This window comes from Berghia stephanieae, chromosome 3 (genome assembly GCF_034508935.2).
Source record: "Berghia stephanieae isolate SIO BIC M18660-M18661 chromosome 3, UCSD_Bste_1.3, whole genome shotgun sequence".
Taxonomy (NCBI): Eukaryota; Metazoa; Mollusca; class Gastropoda; order Nudibranchia; family Aeolidiidae; genus Berghia; species Berghia stephanieae.
The window spans coordinates 90,040,852-90,060,579 of record NC_088362.1 but is presented as its reverse complement, the minus strand read 5'-3'; the positions used below and the strand labels follow the sequence as shown (position 1 = coordinate 90,060,579).

The 19,728-nt window shown below is 34.1% G+C and overlaps 1 protein-coding gene across 2 annotated transcripts in view; it reads left to right on the top strand.

Moving 5' to 3' along the window:
* Positions 1-193: 193 nt before the first annotated feature.
* LOC144968792 (transmembrane protein 135-like) overlaps positions 194-19,728 on the top strand; it is a 47,019-nt gene continuing 27,484 nt past the window's right edge. The window contains exons 1-4 of one of the 2 annotated variants that reach the window (XM_078907473.1): positions 194-358; positions 1,874-2,001; positions 10,363-10,455; positions 12,533-12,566. In XM_078907473.1, the coding sequence (XP_078763599.1) occupies positions 212-358; positions 1,874-2,001; positions 10,363-10,455; positions 12,533-12,566 (402 nt within the window). In that variant the 5' untranslated portion in view covers positions 194-211. Of the gene's footprint in view, positions 359-1,873; positions 2,002-3,832; positions 3,923-10,362; positions 10,456-12,532; positions 12,567-19,728 lie in introns of both variants that reach the window. The other variant, XM_078907474.1, reaches the window with a different exon arrangement.

The window sequence follows — 19,728 nt, the reverse complement described above, 5'->3', positions numbered from 1 at the left end:
ATTGTCAGTTAACTTGGCAAAGTTTTCAATTATGACACTTATACCAATAGGAGCCAATGAACTGGACCTAATTATCATTTATGGCTTGAACCCTTTATCACATGACTGGTGGGTCAAAAGTACAAAGTCTGAATGTGTTACGGTACGAAGGAAGCGAATCCTTCCAACTGCATTATATTCAGTGCGGAGCCATTCAGTGGTGTTTAGCAACATGGCGATCTTCAGTAAACCCACCACTGTTAGTTATACATGCTACGAATTGGGACATTGCTGGACACCTTACTGTACTAATGCAAGCTTTGATATTGCAAAGAGCGTATTCAGAGAAGGACTAATAATCTATGGATCCCTTTATGTGGTAAGGTTATTATTTGCTTTACTCATCTAAAAGTAATTAACTCTCAGACTCCTAAGTTCAAGTTAGTTCAGGTCAGTGTGTGGCAGGAAGAAAATAGGAAATGAATGAAGAGATTGTGTTGATTAATTATTAATAGTAATACTGAGTGTGTTTAAGTATTGAAAAATGAGGTCACCATGACTACCATTGTTTAGAGCGATAATTTTAAGAGATGACTTTTATTGATATTGCATTGCGCCATGAAATGAAGTGTAAATTAATTTCTGACTGATTTCGTGATTTCTCTCTTTTCCACTCACTTTCAACTTCAACTTTTATTGATTCATTGCTTGCTTATACTTATTGTCTATATCTCGCTAGTTCGACACGTAGGTACATAGAGTGCGCTCTTAAATTCAATGTCCAGCGGGAGAATAACTAGTCTAATTCTGCCAGAAAGTTCAACATTCAACCAGCATTTTTTTTTAGTTTGAGGAGTTGGGGAAAGGGGGGGGGGGGGGGTTAGAGGAAAAGACACAAACCACTACTACTAGTACTGCTACTACTACCCCCTCCCCACAAAACACTATTGTATTAATTACAGTTACAATTACACCATTTCATTATGTAACTTTTGAATTTTTAATCTATTTTTATGTTTGCAATTTGAATGTTGGAAACATGCTGTTAACTTTTAGGATAATGTGAAATTTTGAGATTCCTCTAGTCAAACGTGATGGAGTTTTTTACTCTGTTCAAAGCAGTGCACTTTTCCATTATTTGCCTGTGCAGAATTACACACACACACAAACACACACATTGATTGTCCAAATTGTTTTCCAAAATTTTCCAAAGCGGAGTGTCTATGCACATGATAACCATAGATTAGCCAACTCGCCCATAAGAAAGTTATTGGAAATTACTGTTCGATTTTACTAAAAGTTTTAGGGGGTTCAATTAAAGATGCATAACTTCGTTATAAAGAGAAATATTGCAGATCTTTGGGTATCATTATTTTCGTTACTAAAGGGGCAATTAGTCTCAGGATCTACATACACGGTAACATACATAGTAGCCTTGAATCTTGCATTTACATCGTTACATTGATGTTATTTTTTTAAAACCACACCAACACACACATACAGAGCGAGTTTCATCCATGTGTTTATCCGGCAAACTGTTACTGAGTACTGTTACGTAGAACCTGAGGCTAGGTGCCCAGTTACATGTACTTAGACACTCTTAAAATAATATTATCATGATGTGCATGTGTGGGTTCGTGTACGTTTATTTATTTGGTGGGGGGGGGGGGGGGGGGGGGTTCTGTTTTACAATTTTTTCCATCATGATCTGGAACACTCAGGAGTCTGCTAAGCAGCCAATGAAAATAAATCTTTTATATTTGTTATATTTGTTCCTGATATGCTGAATAGAGTGAAAGACTGATTAGTGAAATAAGTGCTTTTGTGATTAAAACTAGCAATGCAATTTTTTGTCCCTTACTAAAACAATTTCACACTGTTTACTCTGGTTCAGATTGCAGCCATCTTTAAGCGAAAAGGATTGAAGCATTATGTGGATAAAGTTGTGCCTGAAATACTAAGATCCACCATTTTTCTAACAATTAATGGAACTCTGTTCTTGTCCATGTTTTGTATATGGAGGTAAATTGTCCTTTCTCTTTGGTTAAACAATTTCTTTCAACATATTGAGGAACAAATTTTCCATTTTGTTTTCAGTCAACTTAAAAATTATTATTATTCTTTTTTTAAATAAATGCTCTTCAGACATCTGAATTTAAACAATTGTCTTGGAAATGGGTGCTATTAAAGTATAAGTCCTCCAGAGCTGTAATTCCAATAGAGCTGGAGTTTATCCCAATTTTTGCAGTCTGACTAACCGTGACAACCTCTTATTATTACCATTTGGATAGGCAGCTGATATGTATTGCAGGGTACTTTCCATCAGATATAGCTGACAACTACCCAGTCATTACTCAGTTGAGGCAGGTGTAAGATGAAAACCTAGATTGCAGAGATATCGTACCCATTTCTTATAAGTGCTGAGCCATCAGAACCCCATGGTACTATTCAAAATGTGGTAAAAGTATCTGTAAAGATGTGTATGTGGTAGTGGCATACAAAGCAGAAAGAAAAATACAAGAAAAAAAATCAGCCTGTCTCTACGGGATCAAGCCTCGGACCTCCTGATTAACGGTCAGATATTCTCCCTGATTTGTTTTTTGTGGTTTTGAAAAAATATTATATAAGTCAAGATAGTCTAAGTTTAGTGCCTTGAAAGACAATGAAACTAATTTTTTGCATTATTTTCTTTGAAGAGAGACAACAATGTATCATGTGGTGTTTTGTTTTGATTTTTATAGGAGGGGGGGTACTTTCAATGGTTCTTATAGATACCATTCTCATATGTAATATTCATAGAAGAGAATGTTTCAGGATATATTCTGCAGGCTGGTAAACTTTGGGGGCTTTGCTATACTTTCATTTTTCTCTCTCCAATCAGAGTGTTGATTTTGAAATTTTCAAAATTTTGTTTGATTGGCAGGCAACACACGATCTTAATGGATAAAGACTTTTTATTCATGTCATTATAGGTTAATATAATGACTTGTTCCAAGAAATACACAATGACTCATGTATATGCTTTATGATATGCACATTGGTAACCTTTTTTTTTTTTTTTTGGTATTTATATTTAAGTTTAAGGTTTTAAAAAATTTATTTCGATTTTTTTTCAAAAATTTCATTGATATTCTGTTTCTTTTATTTCAGATTCCATTTTTTTGAAATAACATTTTTAATGACATTCCAGTGGATTTTGATCCCAGAAGTCAGCAGTAGGAAATTCGTGACTTTATTCTATGTTCCCTAAATCCCTAAACGTGATAACAGCAGTCTAATATGCCATTTCTCTCTCTCTCTCTCTCTCTCTCTCTCTCTCTCTCTCTCTCTCTCTCTCTCTCTCTCTCTCTCTCTCTCTCTCTCTCTCCCTCTCTCCCCCTCCCCCTCTCTCTCTCTGCGTCTGTGTGTATGTTTCTTTTCCCCTCTCTCCTGCTCTCTCTCTGCCAGTTGAAAAAGAAGTCTGCAAAAAATGCAAGGGATTTTTAGAATATATGGTTTTACCTTCCAACCTAGACCTATGTATGGTGAGGGAAATGATTTTCATTTTTTGAAAAAAATAAATTCTGTTAGTTTTATTAGAATATCAGCCGCTTTTCTTTTCATTTATTGGTTGCATTTTTTTATTTTCTTGGTTTTGGGACCTGTGGTTATAGTTTCAAGTGCATACCCAAATTTATATGATTTTCCTCTTAACCACCCTATGTATGTTGTTTCCTTTGTGGACCAAGTTCTCTACACTACCCTTTTTCTTTATTTTTTTTTTTCTTCTGGAGTATAATTTTTAAAATTCCCATCTTTTCTACCATTTTTGTATTAGATCCTTTTCAATTTAGCGTCACCTTGTTTATTTCAGGAAACTGACGGGAGTTTACATTTATTCAAATGTACTGCTGTGTGCTCCCCCAATCTCAGCCATCTCTCTCTTACTAGAACAGAAGAGCAGGTACCTTTGAACAAGCAATGTTCATTTTCTTGTCTATATCTAGTACTTCTTTATTACCATCTTGCACTGAAATCTTCTCAAAGGCATTTTCTATACTTGTTCTCTTTTGTCTGAACTAATCCACTAAAATGTTGATCAGTTCATTGTGAGTTGGTTTAGTTCTTAAAGTTTCAAAGAAATATTTACCCGTTTGGTTTGGTTTCCCTCTTTTTTTGTTTAATATGTAGATCCAGCTAAAACCAATATTACTTTATATCGAATTCAGCTTTTTACTGCTGATTTGGGTTTGGTTTTTATTTTTCTCTCTTTTGTGTGTTTATTCTATTGCACAAAAATTACTGCTTTTTCCCCACTCGTTTTAAAGTTATTTGTTGAATTTGAAGATATTTGTGTGTATGTCTGTTTATTGACAAATCATCTTTTTATGCTTGTCTGAATTTTTTTTCTTTTAAATATTGTAGCTTTGATAGTGTCCTGTAAGCTTTGTTGCATGATTTAGAAATGTTTTGATTACATTTATTCTATTGTCATATAATAAGAGATAGACAACAAAAATATGTTGTGAAATCTTCACAGGATATCTATTATCTCAAAACTGTAAAATTACTGTTTCTTATTTTAATTGATTGTAAAAGTCTTTAATTACAACAACAACAAAAAAAAACCCAAATCATGTGTCATTTCTTACAGTGATATGGAATACATTGGCTACCAAAATCTTTATTGACAAATACACAACTATCAGAAAAGGACATTTTTTTATTAACAGAACTATAAAACTGTGGAATTGTGTCCCATATGAAACGAAAAATGCTCCTTCTCAAGGCAGATTCAAAGAATGCTTGATAAAGAATTAATCACTTCCCAATATGATTATGACTACATTTAATTACTCCAGGTATTCATAGGTCAGTTTGTCTAGATAACCCTTTACATCGTATGAAATATAATATATCTTGGGTTTTTAATAAGTTTTGATATCAATCATTTTTATTCCTAACCATTTATAATAAGAGTATGAAATTTCAGACCAAATTAGGGGGCTAAATTGCTCTCCAATACAACATACATGTTACAGGCATTGTGCACGCTTTATAAAATCTTGTTGGTTGTCACCAAGGAAATATAGTTTTACTCCTGAGCTATGAGACCGGTTGAATTTATTTCCAAGCTGAAATATTGTGTGAGAAAAAGACAGTAGAATGACTTACCATCATTGTTTGTCTTTTTTTTTTTTTAATCAGAATGGTTGATGTAGATGATTATATTGTCTCATTGACTTCTAACTCTAACTCCTGCCATGGCTGATGAAATGCATTCAGTTGATTCTAGATTTTGTGGCTTAAGCTATAAATGTCCAAAATTAATCCCATCCAAAAAGATGGAAATTATTATATTTAAGATGTATTAGGAGAAAATTGACGTAATCTTGAAAGGTTAAGAACCGTCTCAAGACCTTTGACACTTCATTGTTTCTTTGAGTTGTGATAATGACGTTCGCAAAACTTTACATCAGTTGTAAGTTGTAACATTTGGATTTGCAGCACAACACAATTGAAGTCCATATGTGTATGAGCCACCAACTAGGCAGTCCAATAAGATGTCCTTAGGAAAAGCATTTTGGGCAGTTTCCTCTGACTACCCAGCAGTGATTGGGTTGTTTGGTGCATTAGATCTGATATAAAGTACATTGCAATAGAGTAGTGTCCTGTCCCAAGGATAGCAAGCAATTGCTGCAGTGCATTTAACAGAGAAACTGGGATCAACTCCATCTCTATGACCCTAAAGAACAACAATATCTTTATAATTATCTCTTCAATGCATCAGACTAAAATGGCATACAACGTTATAGTCAAGGAAGATAATTTAATGCATCATTTGGCTTGTCCTGGTACTGCTTCATGGAAATTTAGTTACATTATTAGCATGCATGGACGTGTTAGGGAGAAGTAATTGATATACCACTGTTATAATTACAATACAGTCCACTCCGGATAATCGCAACACCTTGGGATCAGAAAAAATGCTGCAATTAACCAAATTTGCAATTAACCAAAGTTGAGTTTCCTGTCCGCGATTTCAACATTTTACACATATATATGCTAATTCAAACAAGTAGTTGTAAACAACAGACATAGCAATTTGATTGAAACAAAAACCATATGGCATTCCTGTATTCATTTTGACAAGCAAAAGAAGCTTTGGTGCAAGTCGACATCTTATTCAGATTAGAATAACTTTCACTCTTTTGTTCTCAACATTTGTAAAAGTCAAAGAGATTAGTCATGATGAGAGACAATAAGCTCTCATCAAACTCGTTTGTCACAATGCACAGTAGTCAATCCCAAAACAAAGGATAACACTCATTCTTTCTTTACAACTGTCATTGTCTACATGTTGTAAAATCTATGCCCAGTTCCCTCGCCTCCTATTTAATGGCCACAGATGGCATCACAAATCCATACTGCAAAGCACCGCCCTCTTCTATCTCAAATAGAGTGCTGACACACTACTGTAGCATTAAATCCCGCTCACTCTCAATTTTTCAACCTGTCACGAATTCTTCCATGATGAAATTTAATCATGATATTTTGTTTGCTTAATTGAAAACTTTTAAGGGCGAAAATTTGTTGCGATTAACCAGTGATTTTTAAATAGAATTAATTGCATTTCTTGGGAAATGTTGCGATAATCCGGAGGGGACTGTAGTAGTCTGAGCATGAGATTAGAATACATAATGAATATGGAATTATAATATGTTTTGCATATGAAATTGCCATACACATATGGATACTCATTTCCATTCATTTTAATGATATATTAAACACCTACGTTGAAGCATAGTTGATTGCTAGTATCGGATGACATTATGTAAATAGTTGACCTTATATCCTTGCTTGATAGATACACTTTAAAGAATAAATTAATACATTAAATAAAAGACAAAAAACAACAATCTCTGTTTTCAAAATATACATCCTGACTCACTCTCTCCCTACCCTCTCCTCCTCCCCCCCCCCCCTCCCCCCAACACACACACACACACACAAAGAGAAAAATGGGGGGTATCAATATATAATGATTTATTAGTAATCAATTATTTTAATTCATTTCATTCTTAGATCAATTTTAAAGTTTACCCCAATAATGTCATTTTGAAACTTTTTAAAGTCTTTGAAATAGATAGTCTGCATATAATTTGTGTTTGGATCAATGGTTGTATATTATCTTAGGTGAAAACTTCCAATAAAAGAGTGTTCAAGCAGAACTGACTTCTCTTTCAAACTTTTCAATCCTCGGTGCGAAGATTGAGCCAGTATCCTATTTTTAACTATTGCTCCATATTGATACTGCATACAATTTTGATAGTAAAATTTACTTTCCCTGTAACCAAAGTTAATTATCGAAGCATTGTCACCCTTAGAGGATTCTATCAAAAGTTTTAGCAAAGACTTTGTTGTTTTCAAATTATAAGTATTCCATTATTTATATGCTTAAAGCAAACCATTCCCCCTTCCCCCCCCCCCCCCCCCCCCCCAAGAGAGCAGTGACAACAATATAAAGTTTGTGTTTCATTTCTATCGTTGTTCTTTTTGTGAGAATGGCAAAGTCCGATGTCGGGTTTGAGTATAATCAAACTATCATATAAGTGTTGAAGTGATTTTCTAAAGCCACAATAATTATATTTAAATAAAGAAATAAACATACCAAAAAAATTTTAAAAAAACAGACTGTTGCTGCTACAAAATATTATTACATGATGAGCAAAATAAAAGAGCATTTGATAATAAATAATTTGACGAAAATATCACCTCATTGACTGGAACTTGAGAGACAAATGTCCTCTATAGTCTAAGTCTAGTCTTCAATGTGTTTATTTTTTATTGAAAGACCAGAATTATGATATTTATAATAATAATGGTAATGATAGTGCCATAATGATGATTATCACTCTTTTTGTATAAGATTACATTCTTGTTTTTATTGATTAATATAATAGTTTTTGACGAGTACTGCAATATCTGAATTTCACAAATGTTTGGGGTTTTATGTTGGGATTTTTTGTTTGATTTGTTTTGTTTTGATTTTGGTACAAAGAGTTTTATCACTGCTTAGAAGATTAAACAGACTAAACATATCCAATTCAATTCTTTTATTGAACAGTATAATTATAATTGGTGACCTACTATAATAAGTACTTTTTTTGGTTCATTTTCACAAAGTGATGACGATGTTCTTTGAATCGTACAACTCTCACTTGTATTTGAGTAGCTTTATCTGTTTGTATTTTTCAAGAATTCCTAAAAGACATTGCTAGTATATATATATATGGCCTGTTGTCTCAACTAGTATTATTTTGAAATGAGTCAGATGCTGAAATTTAAAGTAAAAAGGTTCAATAGGTGTTTCAAAACTTTAGTTTCTCTCCATTTAAGTGAGTAATTGTTTTCTCATTAAAGCGTTTGGTGGAGTTCTCTTCATTTTGTCCCTCTGATCTGATGGTTTTTGTTCTCAGATTGTCTTTGCTATCTCTGCTATTTCCTGTATAATTTGTCCTCGCTCCAGAATGAGACCATTTGATTTTTAAAGCCCTGGCTACGATACTTTGCATATAGGGGGGTACTCGCTTATAGATTTATCTTTTTTTGTGAGAACTTTATGTTTGATCTACTTCTGTTTTTTTTTTTACTTGAAATAATCTTGTTTTACATGTCTCGTGCATTTGAGAGCACTGTTTAATTATACATCGAAGATATTTTGACAATCCCATTTTTTTCCTGCCCTTCCAGCATTGCTGGCACTCTTTCATATCGACTTTTTAAAAATAATTTTTATATTATACCAGTGATCACTTTAAATTTTTCACTTTCATGTTTGAGGCACTGTGGCAAAATGATCCGCATGTCTCTAAAAGTACCACTTTAGGACTCTCTAGTGCAAATATGTATTTTTCATTGATATAGTATATTGTTAATTTTTGCATAGTTTCAACAACAACTAAAATTGATTTGCACTTTTAATTTTTCTTTTTCCAATGTTGTTTTAAATATTGAAATGATGTTGAGTTAACTTTGAAGCCATTTTTACTAAAAACTACAGATTTTCAAATGGCCATAACAGCCCATGTTTAATATTTTTTCATAGAATAAATTGCAAAATACTCTCTCACACTATACTGATAAATAAATTTCCATAAAATGTGACATGTGGACCTTGAGCACCTCACATATTACCCAAAAGTAGTACGCAACTGAGTCTCATGTAATCCTTCCATTGAAAATAAATGAATGAATAAATAGATTGATACATTAAATAGACTATATGCCCAGGGACTCATCTGTGACCATCTAATTACGATTTCAAATGACTCACATGATTGTGGTATCTTTGCTCGAATTACTTTGAAGCTAAAACAATTGTCTCCACAGGCAAAAATAGCCATTTTATATTATTATTATTTTTAGTTGTATTAGTAGTAGTAATGTTAATAATAGTAGTAGTAGTAGTAGTAGTAGTAATATCAGTAAGTCACAAAATTTCAGCTGTTTTGATGACATCTTTTAATGTCTAGATGTATTCGTTGTACTTAGGGAATAACACATTCCCTTCAAAAATATATATTTGCCTTTTCCTGCATAGCAAAGGAATACGTTTTGATATTTCCTTTTGCCATTTGTTTGTATATTGTTGTGTAAAGTGCTGTAAATGTGTTCAAGTGTTTTCAATTAATTTTTGTCTTGCTTTTCGCACTCTTTGCTTCTTTCCTTTCCCCGTGGTCTAGGCGTATTGTGATTGCATATATTCTTTTTTAAGCTAAATTATTGTCAATCTTCAGGGTTTTTTTTTTTTTTTTTTTTTTTTATTTTTTTTTATTTGGACATTTAGACCAATTCCAACTCTATGTACTGACATTGGATCTTAGGGGGAGGTGCAGATATTTTCTTTTTCATTTGGCAGAAATCTTAAAACTTTTTTATCTTCCTTTTCATCTTTGTCATCTTTGACTAATTCCCCATTTTAATTCTTTACCAATGAATCTTGTGAATCATCGTACCATTTTCTTACAGGTAAAAGAACTTCTTTTGACCATTTTTTCTCATCATCTCCACCACATTGAATGATAGTTTCATTCCATGTCATCCTTGCTTCCAATGTATGGGTTCATTTCTATCGTAAGCTCAAAGTCATTCTTAGCTTTCAAGACTTTTCCAGATGCTTTTATTTATTAAGTCCATAAAATCTAATCAATAAACTTCTCTCTGAATTAAACATCCTAACAGCAGAGGCTTTCTGAGGTGATGGAACACAATGTACACAGTCAGTTCTTGCCGTCAAGAGCCATTCCAGATTACTAGATTGTCTTCTTGTTAACTTTATTTTTCTATCATTGCTTTTTTGTTTTTTTCTTAAATCCCCTCTCATCAATGGACGTGATCCAGGAAATCTTTGGGTGAATTGTACTTCCTAACTGCCTCATTTGTACCATGCGTCATTGCATCTATCGCCGCTATTCTCTTTGAAAGGAAGATAAGGTATGGAGTATGACTTTAATCAAGAGTCGTCATGATGATTTAACGAAAGATAATGAGTTATAATACACTATTGGCTTATCTTGCACGTTTCACAACAACACTCTGTTCCTATCATCCACTATTATATTTTACTGTACATTTCCTCCTTTTTTTTTTTTTTTTGATAAGTCAGTATTACATGACATTGCAAAATAGCTTAACTTCCCGTTTTTTGCTTTAAGATGCAGGCTTTTTGTGCTCAGACTTGTGATACGTGTTGTTTTTGTATTTCTTGAGGCTCGAATATTTCTCCTGTTTTTTTTATTTTTTAAAGATCTTTTATAGTGTGCGCAGGTGGATATGGGGTCAATTTTAGCAGTACTCTGACAACCTTGTTTTCATTTTTGCCAGAACAAGTCTTTGTTCTAAGAATTTTGGCAAGTTTAGAGTCATCTTAAGTGATTGGTATTTGAAATTTGAATAATCTGGCACGGGGGTTTAAAAAAAAAGCAATTTATCAGATTACAGCAATTTTCAGTTCAATTAATCACAATTAGGAGATGGATAAATCAATTTTGGACTCGACTTAACTTTCATAATCGTTTGATCTTAAAACACACTTAGATGTCATTTTTGTTACATTGTTGTTGTTTTTATTTTTGCCATTATTCATTTGTTTATTAATTTTCTTTTAATACTTTGTACATATCTTTTTAAATCGGTTTATGACAAACACAATTTTCCCCCTTTTGGGGGGGGGGGGGGGGGGTGGCAACATTTTGGAAAACATGAATGGTCAATGATTGGGTAAAGATTACTTATGGTAAAGTATCCTTACATACTAAACAGTAGATTTGACAATAGATCTAGATTCAGATCCATGCTGGTCTTCAGCAGAAAATGTAATTCAGACTTTGAAAGAATAAAGTGCAAAAACAAACAAGCTGTCATGAATCACTGGATGTCCAATTGTGAATTACTTTGGAAGTGCAGAGGGTGTCATGACTGTTGACATCAGATGTTTGTTTGATGGGTTATCTATGGAATGCCTAGACGTGCCTGGTCGTAATTTTGTTTTAGCATAGCACAGCATAAGAAGCAGTGCTTCCATCTTAAAGTTGGACTTCAGTGATTGCACAGAAGGGAGACATGAAACTTAGTTCTTTTGTTTCTCTTTATTCCTTCTAGATCATAGGGTCTCTCCACAATTGTCAGATGAGAAAATCAGTCTTTCTTACTTTATTATTATTATTTTTTTCTTTCTTTTGTTATGTCTTGCTTTGTTTCCATCAGTTTGGGGTTATTGATCTTGGCTCTCATGCCAGGGAACAGCTCCATATCTATATTGGAAGTCTGTTGTTATTTGGGAATTGAGTTTGTAATTCATGTGCCTTATTATCACTGTCATCTTTTGTATTGTGTTAATATTATAAGGAAAAAAACAAAAATCCAACACAATCGCTTCTTCGTTTAATTGAAACACCTTTTCTTGATTATTCTGTGTATTATATTTTTTCCTCTATATTATGTAAGGTTTAAACACTCTATTGTAATACCTATAGTACACCTTTTACGTATAGCACACTCAGCCTATTTTATGGCAAACAAAATTGCTTTTTGTGATGTGTGCCCTTTCCCCCTTTTTAATCAACCAGAACTTTTAACTTCCGTTAGAAAAATGAATGCTTTATTATTATCAACACTTTTAATGTAGAACTTTTTCACTAATTGTTTTGTCAGTTATAGATTTCTAAATGGGACCACTTTACTACTATTCTAAGTCATTTGACAAACGGCCTATAGATTTAATGGTCACTGCTAGTTTTATGTAAATGGTGAAGAAGTGAGGAGAGATACAATTCTGTAGCTGAATTTTGATTAATTATAGACGATGTATTTATGTTTCTGTTGGAATTGCGTTAGAAGTGTATGTATTGTCAGACCCCATGTCAACCTTTTAAAGCATTTGATTTAATCATAATATTATCATCAGATGTTAATAGTATAGTTAATGAGTAATAAGAAATCAGATTTATTCTTGGATGTAAAAAAAATGTTTGTGTATTCATCTCTTTCTGCTTTGCTTTGTCATTCACAGAAGAGGCCCCCTCGCAGTTTATTTGCTTAATTTGGTAAGTAGACTCACTTATCTCATCACCATTTCATATTACTGTAGAAGTTTGGGGGAAGGGTGGGTAACAACTTTATTCTAAAAGCTGAACGGCCGTTAGAAATACCTGTTTAGCCTTGTGAGCTAAAATGAAATGAAATACAGACCAGCCAACTGTGGTGTTACATTTTAAATGTTCCTTTGATGACAAGCGCAATTTCTACCTATTTGATTCTTCCAAATTCATTTTGATTATTGTGTGTCTCTGAAGTATGAAGATAGAATATTTGACCCTAACATGACCTAATTGGGATTGGCAGACCTGGACACTGCTACCAAAAATTAGTAGAATTTAGAAATGTTGTCTAAAATTTCTGAAATTCTCGAGTGTCTCTATGTCATCTAAACTTATTGAAAATGAAAGTTGATGGCAGACTGCATGATTTATTGATTTTGATTAAACCTTGTGCGGGTAAATTGTTTATCTATAAAGTTAACTATAGCAACTAATATTTTCATCTCCTATGAACAAAGAACTTTTTTGTTATAAAGTAGACAGGTCTGGATTGGAGTATTTGAGTTGGTGATTAGACACCTTGATACCCTTAGGAAAGATATTTTATTCATATTTTTCTCACCTTTTTGGAGATACATGTGAAATCTGAGATCCATAAGTTGTAAGCAGCATTATCCTGTGTCAGAAAATCGTACTGGCGCCAAACAGGTTGGATAATGTGAAGAATGCAATAGAAAATAAAATATAGATGCCCACTTTATTTAAATTTTGTGACCCCCCCTTTGAATGAAGTTGGGGGTCTTAACTTTCCCTCTATAAATATAACAGCGGAAAAAAACAAAACAAAATCATAACTCATAACGGTTAGATTTTTTCACTGTTCTGTTTATAGAGGAAAAGTTTTGGACCCTTGATATCACTCAAAAGGGGGCAGTCACAAAATTTCAAAAATAGACATCTGTGGGTTTGTTTTCTGTACTTTTCATGTCTTTTCCTGTGTGTTTAATGTACTCTGCTCTATCATGAGGTGATTTGTTCACATTGTTGTAAAACATCTTTAACTCGATGTTTACTGTAGATAAGTACTATCCATTTTCATTTGAATTGTGGGCAGGGTGGCACTTACTGTGTCTTCTGCCCCCTTATATCTGTTTACTAACATGCTTTCTGTCTTTGTCTTGGAATGAGATTACACTCAAACCGCCAGCCTCAATTACCGCCAACTTTTTGCCTGGAACAATTGTGTGTGTGTGTGTGTGTGTGTGTGTGTGTGTTAAAATTCATGTGAACTGTAGTCTGGATCATCTATTTAAGAGACTACTACAACAACCACGAAGAAGAAGAAGGAGGTGTGAATTCATTATATTTCATCTGATGAAGGAAGGCTCAGCGATAAGTTGTCTCGTATTGTAACAAAGTCAGGCAATGTTGAACGTGGTCAGACGCTGTTGTTACCCGCGCCTACCCACCAAACTAGTGCGGGGCGGTCCTTGGCAAGCTTAAGGACCACGGTCCTACGGTCCTTGGGAAATGAAGACCGCAAGGACCGGTCTCTAGGACCGGTCTCTAGGACCGGTCCGTTCATTCTTGAAACGTTAAAGACCGCTACACGATGAAAACCGTGGCCTACAGGAGTAAAACACACGGAGTAGTCACACTCATTTCAAATTGTAACCTAATTAGAGAAGAGGGGTGATGCCTTCTTTATTTGCTCACCGTACTTCATTGTTACTTCGATAATTTAATAAAATTTGAAATTTATCCCCATTAACGGAGATAATGGCATCGCCCAAGGCGTTGATCGAGTTGTTCGTGGCGGTGATACACACACGCAACTCCTACCCCCCCCCCCCCCCCCCCACACACACACACACATTAGAGGGCAGCGAGCATTGAAGAGTAAGAGAGAGACGTGAAGTTATAATAAGAGGGGGTGGATGAGGTGATAAGAGGGGTCGATGGTGACTTTTCGCCAGATCTAACAAACTCAGCTACCCATTCATTGCTGAGTAGACAGGGATTCAGAAAAAAATCGACTGCACCCGGGATCGATCTCTGGCCCTTTGCGTATAAAGAGAGTGCTCTATCAACTGAGCTATCGGGGTCCCCAAATATTCTATTGGACCTTTTAAAAATACAGACGTTATAACTGTTTTTTTTTGGACGGAAGAAACTAATGAAACTCATATTACTTGATTAGTTAAAACACCAAACGAAATTTTAATATTATTGTATTATTTTAAATGACAACAATGCGATAGAAAGGAGTGGCGACAAGAGATGGACAAAAGAAAACAAAAAATCAGACTTGCAACTTGCTAGGTTCGACACACACACACACCACACACACACACACACACACACACACACACACATCTTTAGTAGTCACATACATTTCAAACAATAACCCATTAGAGAAGAGGGGTCATGCCTTCATCATAGATCATTGTCATTGCGATCATTATGGTATAGTAAATTTTGAAATTTACCCCGTATAATGGAATCGTCCAAGGCGTGCGCCTCCTGTTCCCCCATCTCACACACGAAAGGGCGGTTTGCGGAGTGGAGGTCGGTGGTCGTCTGCCTCTATGGTCGTCTGTGTCGTTTAGTGTATGGCAAAGGGGGGGGGGTGCGATTAATTAAGTGGGATGGGTGGTGATTGGTGGAAGATAGGCAAAGGACCGAGGCAACGAATCGCTGGGAAGTAGTATGGCGCGAGACCGTTGAAAGGTGATAAGAAGTGAGGACCGCCGGCGGTCTTCCTCTTTGGGACTGGACCACGGTTCACAGCTAAAAGACCGTGGGTCCGGTCCTCAGCGCGGCACTACACCAAACCCCCCCCCCCCCCCCCCCCCCCCCCCCCCAAAAAAAAAAAAGAGAACCAACAAAAAAAACAAGACACCCACCCACAAAGAAAAAAAAGACAGCAAACAAAACAAAAAACATATAATAAAAAAAACTCAACACACATACACATAAGCAAACAAAATTTTAAAAAACTGACCAAAATAAAATAAAACAATAAACACATAAACAAGCAAATGACATAAAAAACTATTCTTACTGTAACATTAAAGTGATATTTTGATTATGTAATGAGCTTAAGCTATAGAGAGGCATTGACCCACTCTGTCGATATTTTAAAGAATTTAAATGCGTCATCTGGTTAATACATATTGCACAAAGCGTATGTAAAACTTAAATCTCAGGACTGTTGTAGTGTAGTAATATCAAGTCGTCGCCGTGTTCCCATAAGAGAGAAACACTACAATGATTATCATGTGGGGATAAACCACATTAACGACATTTAGGGTGATGACCTATTATCTACAAATTACAAAATAATTGTAAAAGGGCATTTTAATCATAAACAATTAGATGTTGTGGCTATTTTGTCGTACATTGACATTATAGCACGTCTGACAAGAAAACTATAATAACCTACATATTTTGGGAGAATAAAATGACACCCAACTTATCAAATTACATCCAACCGACATTTATAATAATATTATTATTATTGTTGTTGCTAGCTGTTGTTAATGATGATATTATTTGTTCAGAGAAAAATTTTAGTTATTGGCCAGGAAAGGCCTAACAATAAACTCTTGAACTTGAGCTATAATTTGTTTGCAGGTCTAATTACCCAAATATGTAGTTGTAGTCTCACAATTGAAGCACTCTCAAACCAACGTAATATATTATTTGTTCATCGCAACGATGTTAAATCAAGCCCATAATTTTGTGCGAATATCAGACCTGCAAATATTATTTGCACGTAGCTTCTACTAGTAAAAATAAACAAATAAACAAAAAACAACGACAACTTTACTTTATATTATATCTTAAAATAATAAATGATAAAATTGGCTCCAACTTGTCAAAAAAAAACAAACAAAAACAAAAACAAAAAGGAAGAAGAAGAAGTGAGAAAGAAGAGGAAAGAAAATTATAAAAATCATATTCCATATTTTGGGCTCTTTGACACGTCGGCAGAGACCTGCCAACTTTCCCAGAATGAAAAGTGTTTTCCATCGTCCTAAAAAGTGTTGTTTTTTAAAGCAAAAAAGTGTATTTTGTCTGCACATATGGAAAAAAGTGCGCACTATACAAAAATTTATATACAAGCTAACATCACACCTAAATCAAAATAAACTCTAACCATCATCATTTACAGCAATATCTAGTAATTAGAAAATTATCTGGTTTATCGAGAAACTTAACTAAATGAGCATTTCAAATTAGTATCAGAAATTGCAATATCTAAGGATATTTCTTTCGAAACACCCAAAATAAATGACCAAACGGCCCCAATCGTGTTGGTAGTACTGATGCTAGTGTCGGGGGAAGAGGTTAGGGTTAGGGTGGTGGTTGTAGCTATGTTAGTCAAGTGTTTGTTGGGATAATGATGAAACTATGGTGGTGGTAGAAGTGATGCTGTTGTTGGTTGTGGCAATGACAATGTTGTAATGGTGCTTTTAGCAGTGGTGATGCCATGGAGGTGGTGATGATGTTGATGTGTCAAATGAAGTTGTGATGGTGATTTACATATGCCAACCTAGTAAATCAGTTGAGATAAAAAAAGTCAGGGAGTGCGGGGTTCAATTCCATAGATAGCATTTTGCACCTGTGACAAGATATTTTCCGTTATGTTATCTAATGATCCATGTCTCACTTTTTTTTAGCATTCACTCCTCCTCCTCCTTCTCTTCTTTTTCTTCTTCTCCTCCCTTCTCCTCCTATTACTACAATCACTTCCTACTACTAATGCTATCACTTTTGGTAAAATGATGGGGAATTCACACGTATATAGACGTGTTAAATACTTCTAAAATGGTTCTAGTGAATTCATTTTGAACCAAACAGCGTTCCTAAATCTGCTCACTTGTTATTAAAAAACCAGACTCATACAATTAAAGTACTAAAGAAAAAATAATTGATCATTTATTTAAAACCAAAATACAGCAACCTTAGTTATTATAAAGGGAAATAATCCATTTGTGTTTAAGCATATTAGCAATACCGTTTTTAATTGAAGGCTTCATTGTCAAAGATGTTAGTTCAATTTAATCTCCACTTATAATTTTCTATTTAACAAGAAGTAAAAGTGTAAATGTGGCCTGAGGCCATAGAAATTCTAAAATAAGCATACATGCATAATTCTATGCAAATCCCCATAAAGGTATGAGGAAAATATTAGTGAAAACTAGCATTATACATATAACTAATTGAAATTATAATTATAGTATAAATTCATTTACAAAATGTGATGCATCATACAACAGTCGATGTATGACGTATGACATATGTGTATTTATCTTTGCACCAAATGTATCATTTTCAAAGTCAATACCCTTGGGAGGAAAAAAATAATTTTTTTTTTTTTAAATCGTAAAATCCACATATTTAGGTCCAAAATCGTACCGGTTGGCAGGTCTGCCGTTGGGGCTCATCTTAATCTATCAATAGATATATAAATTATAACAATTGTGGCTAAAATGAAACAAAGCTGTTTTGATAGAAGATGCCGTCTTTTTTCTGTAGTCGTTATTCCAGTCGTGAGAATAGCGCGCCCAAGTTTCTATTGTCGCCACCCCCTACTGTTAAAATGTGCTAAATTAGATAAATGTCTATAATTTAAAACACGAATAGCCCTTCACAGTCAAAATGACAACTGAGTGTATCCCAGTTTCTGCAGCATGAAACAGACAGTAGCAATTGCTTGCTATCCCTCTGTCAGAAAGTTGGTCTGTCACGAGATAGTTTCCACTAGAACCTACAAACCCAGCAATCCAATAGTTCCTGGGTGGATAGAGGGACCAGAGTTAAATTGAATTCAATCGGATTCGAACCTGTTAACGTGTGATGGTATACCGAGATGCAAGAGAATTATCAGATACCAGATTGGACATGTAAACCCCAGAGCTAAACGCAAGGAAAAAATATTTTTAAAAATATATATATATATTTCATAGCTCATTTTCGCAAGTATATTTTAAAACTCAAATTATATCGGTAGATTGAAATAACTCTTGACCTGTTAAAAACTGACACCCGAGACTTCACAATGTCTAGAGTTTTACTCTTATTAACAAGTCGGGCGAGGGACACCTTAATCAAACCTGTCTACTACTGCGAAATAAATATGAATGTTCGCCCCTCAAACTGACAATTATAAAAAAAAAGAGTCTTAATTCAATAAACTTCTTGGAAACGCGGGTTTACCAATTTACCTGCCTGAGCTAGTATATAAAGAAGTTTAAACCTTTAATTTATAGTGTTAACGACAAATTGGTAATTTTTAACAGTAGGAATAATGTCTAGTAGGTTAATAGCCCTGGAAACTACGATTTAAAAAACCGATATCCGGAATTATATTGATCCAAGAGCCGAAAGATCCAAGTTAACGATGTGTTCTTTCAAGTAAATTTCTGATCTTGGTTAAAAATTGTATTATAACATAACACCCTATTTTCATGTCTAAGAAATTTGAAGAATACAAAATGGTAAGATAGAATGGAATATAACATCACAAGTTGTTTGTTTGCACGCTCCATCATCATTCTGTCAGATATCACTTTTTAAATCTAACCTGTATTTTTATAGGAATCAACAACAAAAAAAATTAATAACAACAACAATGATAATAATAACAAAAATGATAATGATAATAATAATAATAATAATAATAATAATAATAATAATAATAATAATAATAATAATAATAATAATAATAATAATAATAATAATAATGATAAGATAAAAAAGTTTCAGATCAATTTTTTTTTAAAAGTGTTTTATCAGTGTAATGTAGCAGCACTGAGGTCACTACGAGCCTTCAAACCTGCTTCAATTTATTTGAAGAAAGATATAAACTGTGAAGGAAAAGTTTCAGCTCAATATGAAAAAAAAAGTGCATTCTGCATTATTGTATATCGTATCGCGTCTGAAATTATCCCGAAAGATGAAAGACAGTATGACATCATCGTTTTATTTATTTATTTATTTATTTATTTATTTATTTATTTATTTATTTATCTGCAAGCAGTTGGTAAGAACCACTGGGTAGCGTCTTTTATCCCCCTCGCCTGTTACCCCTTTCTCTGCGACTCTGTTCTTGTCCCGTAAGGAAACGACTTGGGTTTATCTGTAGACTTGGTTTGAGTCC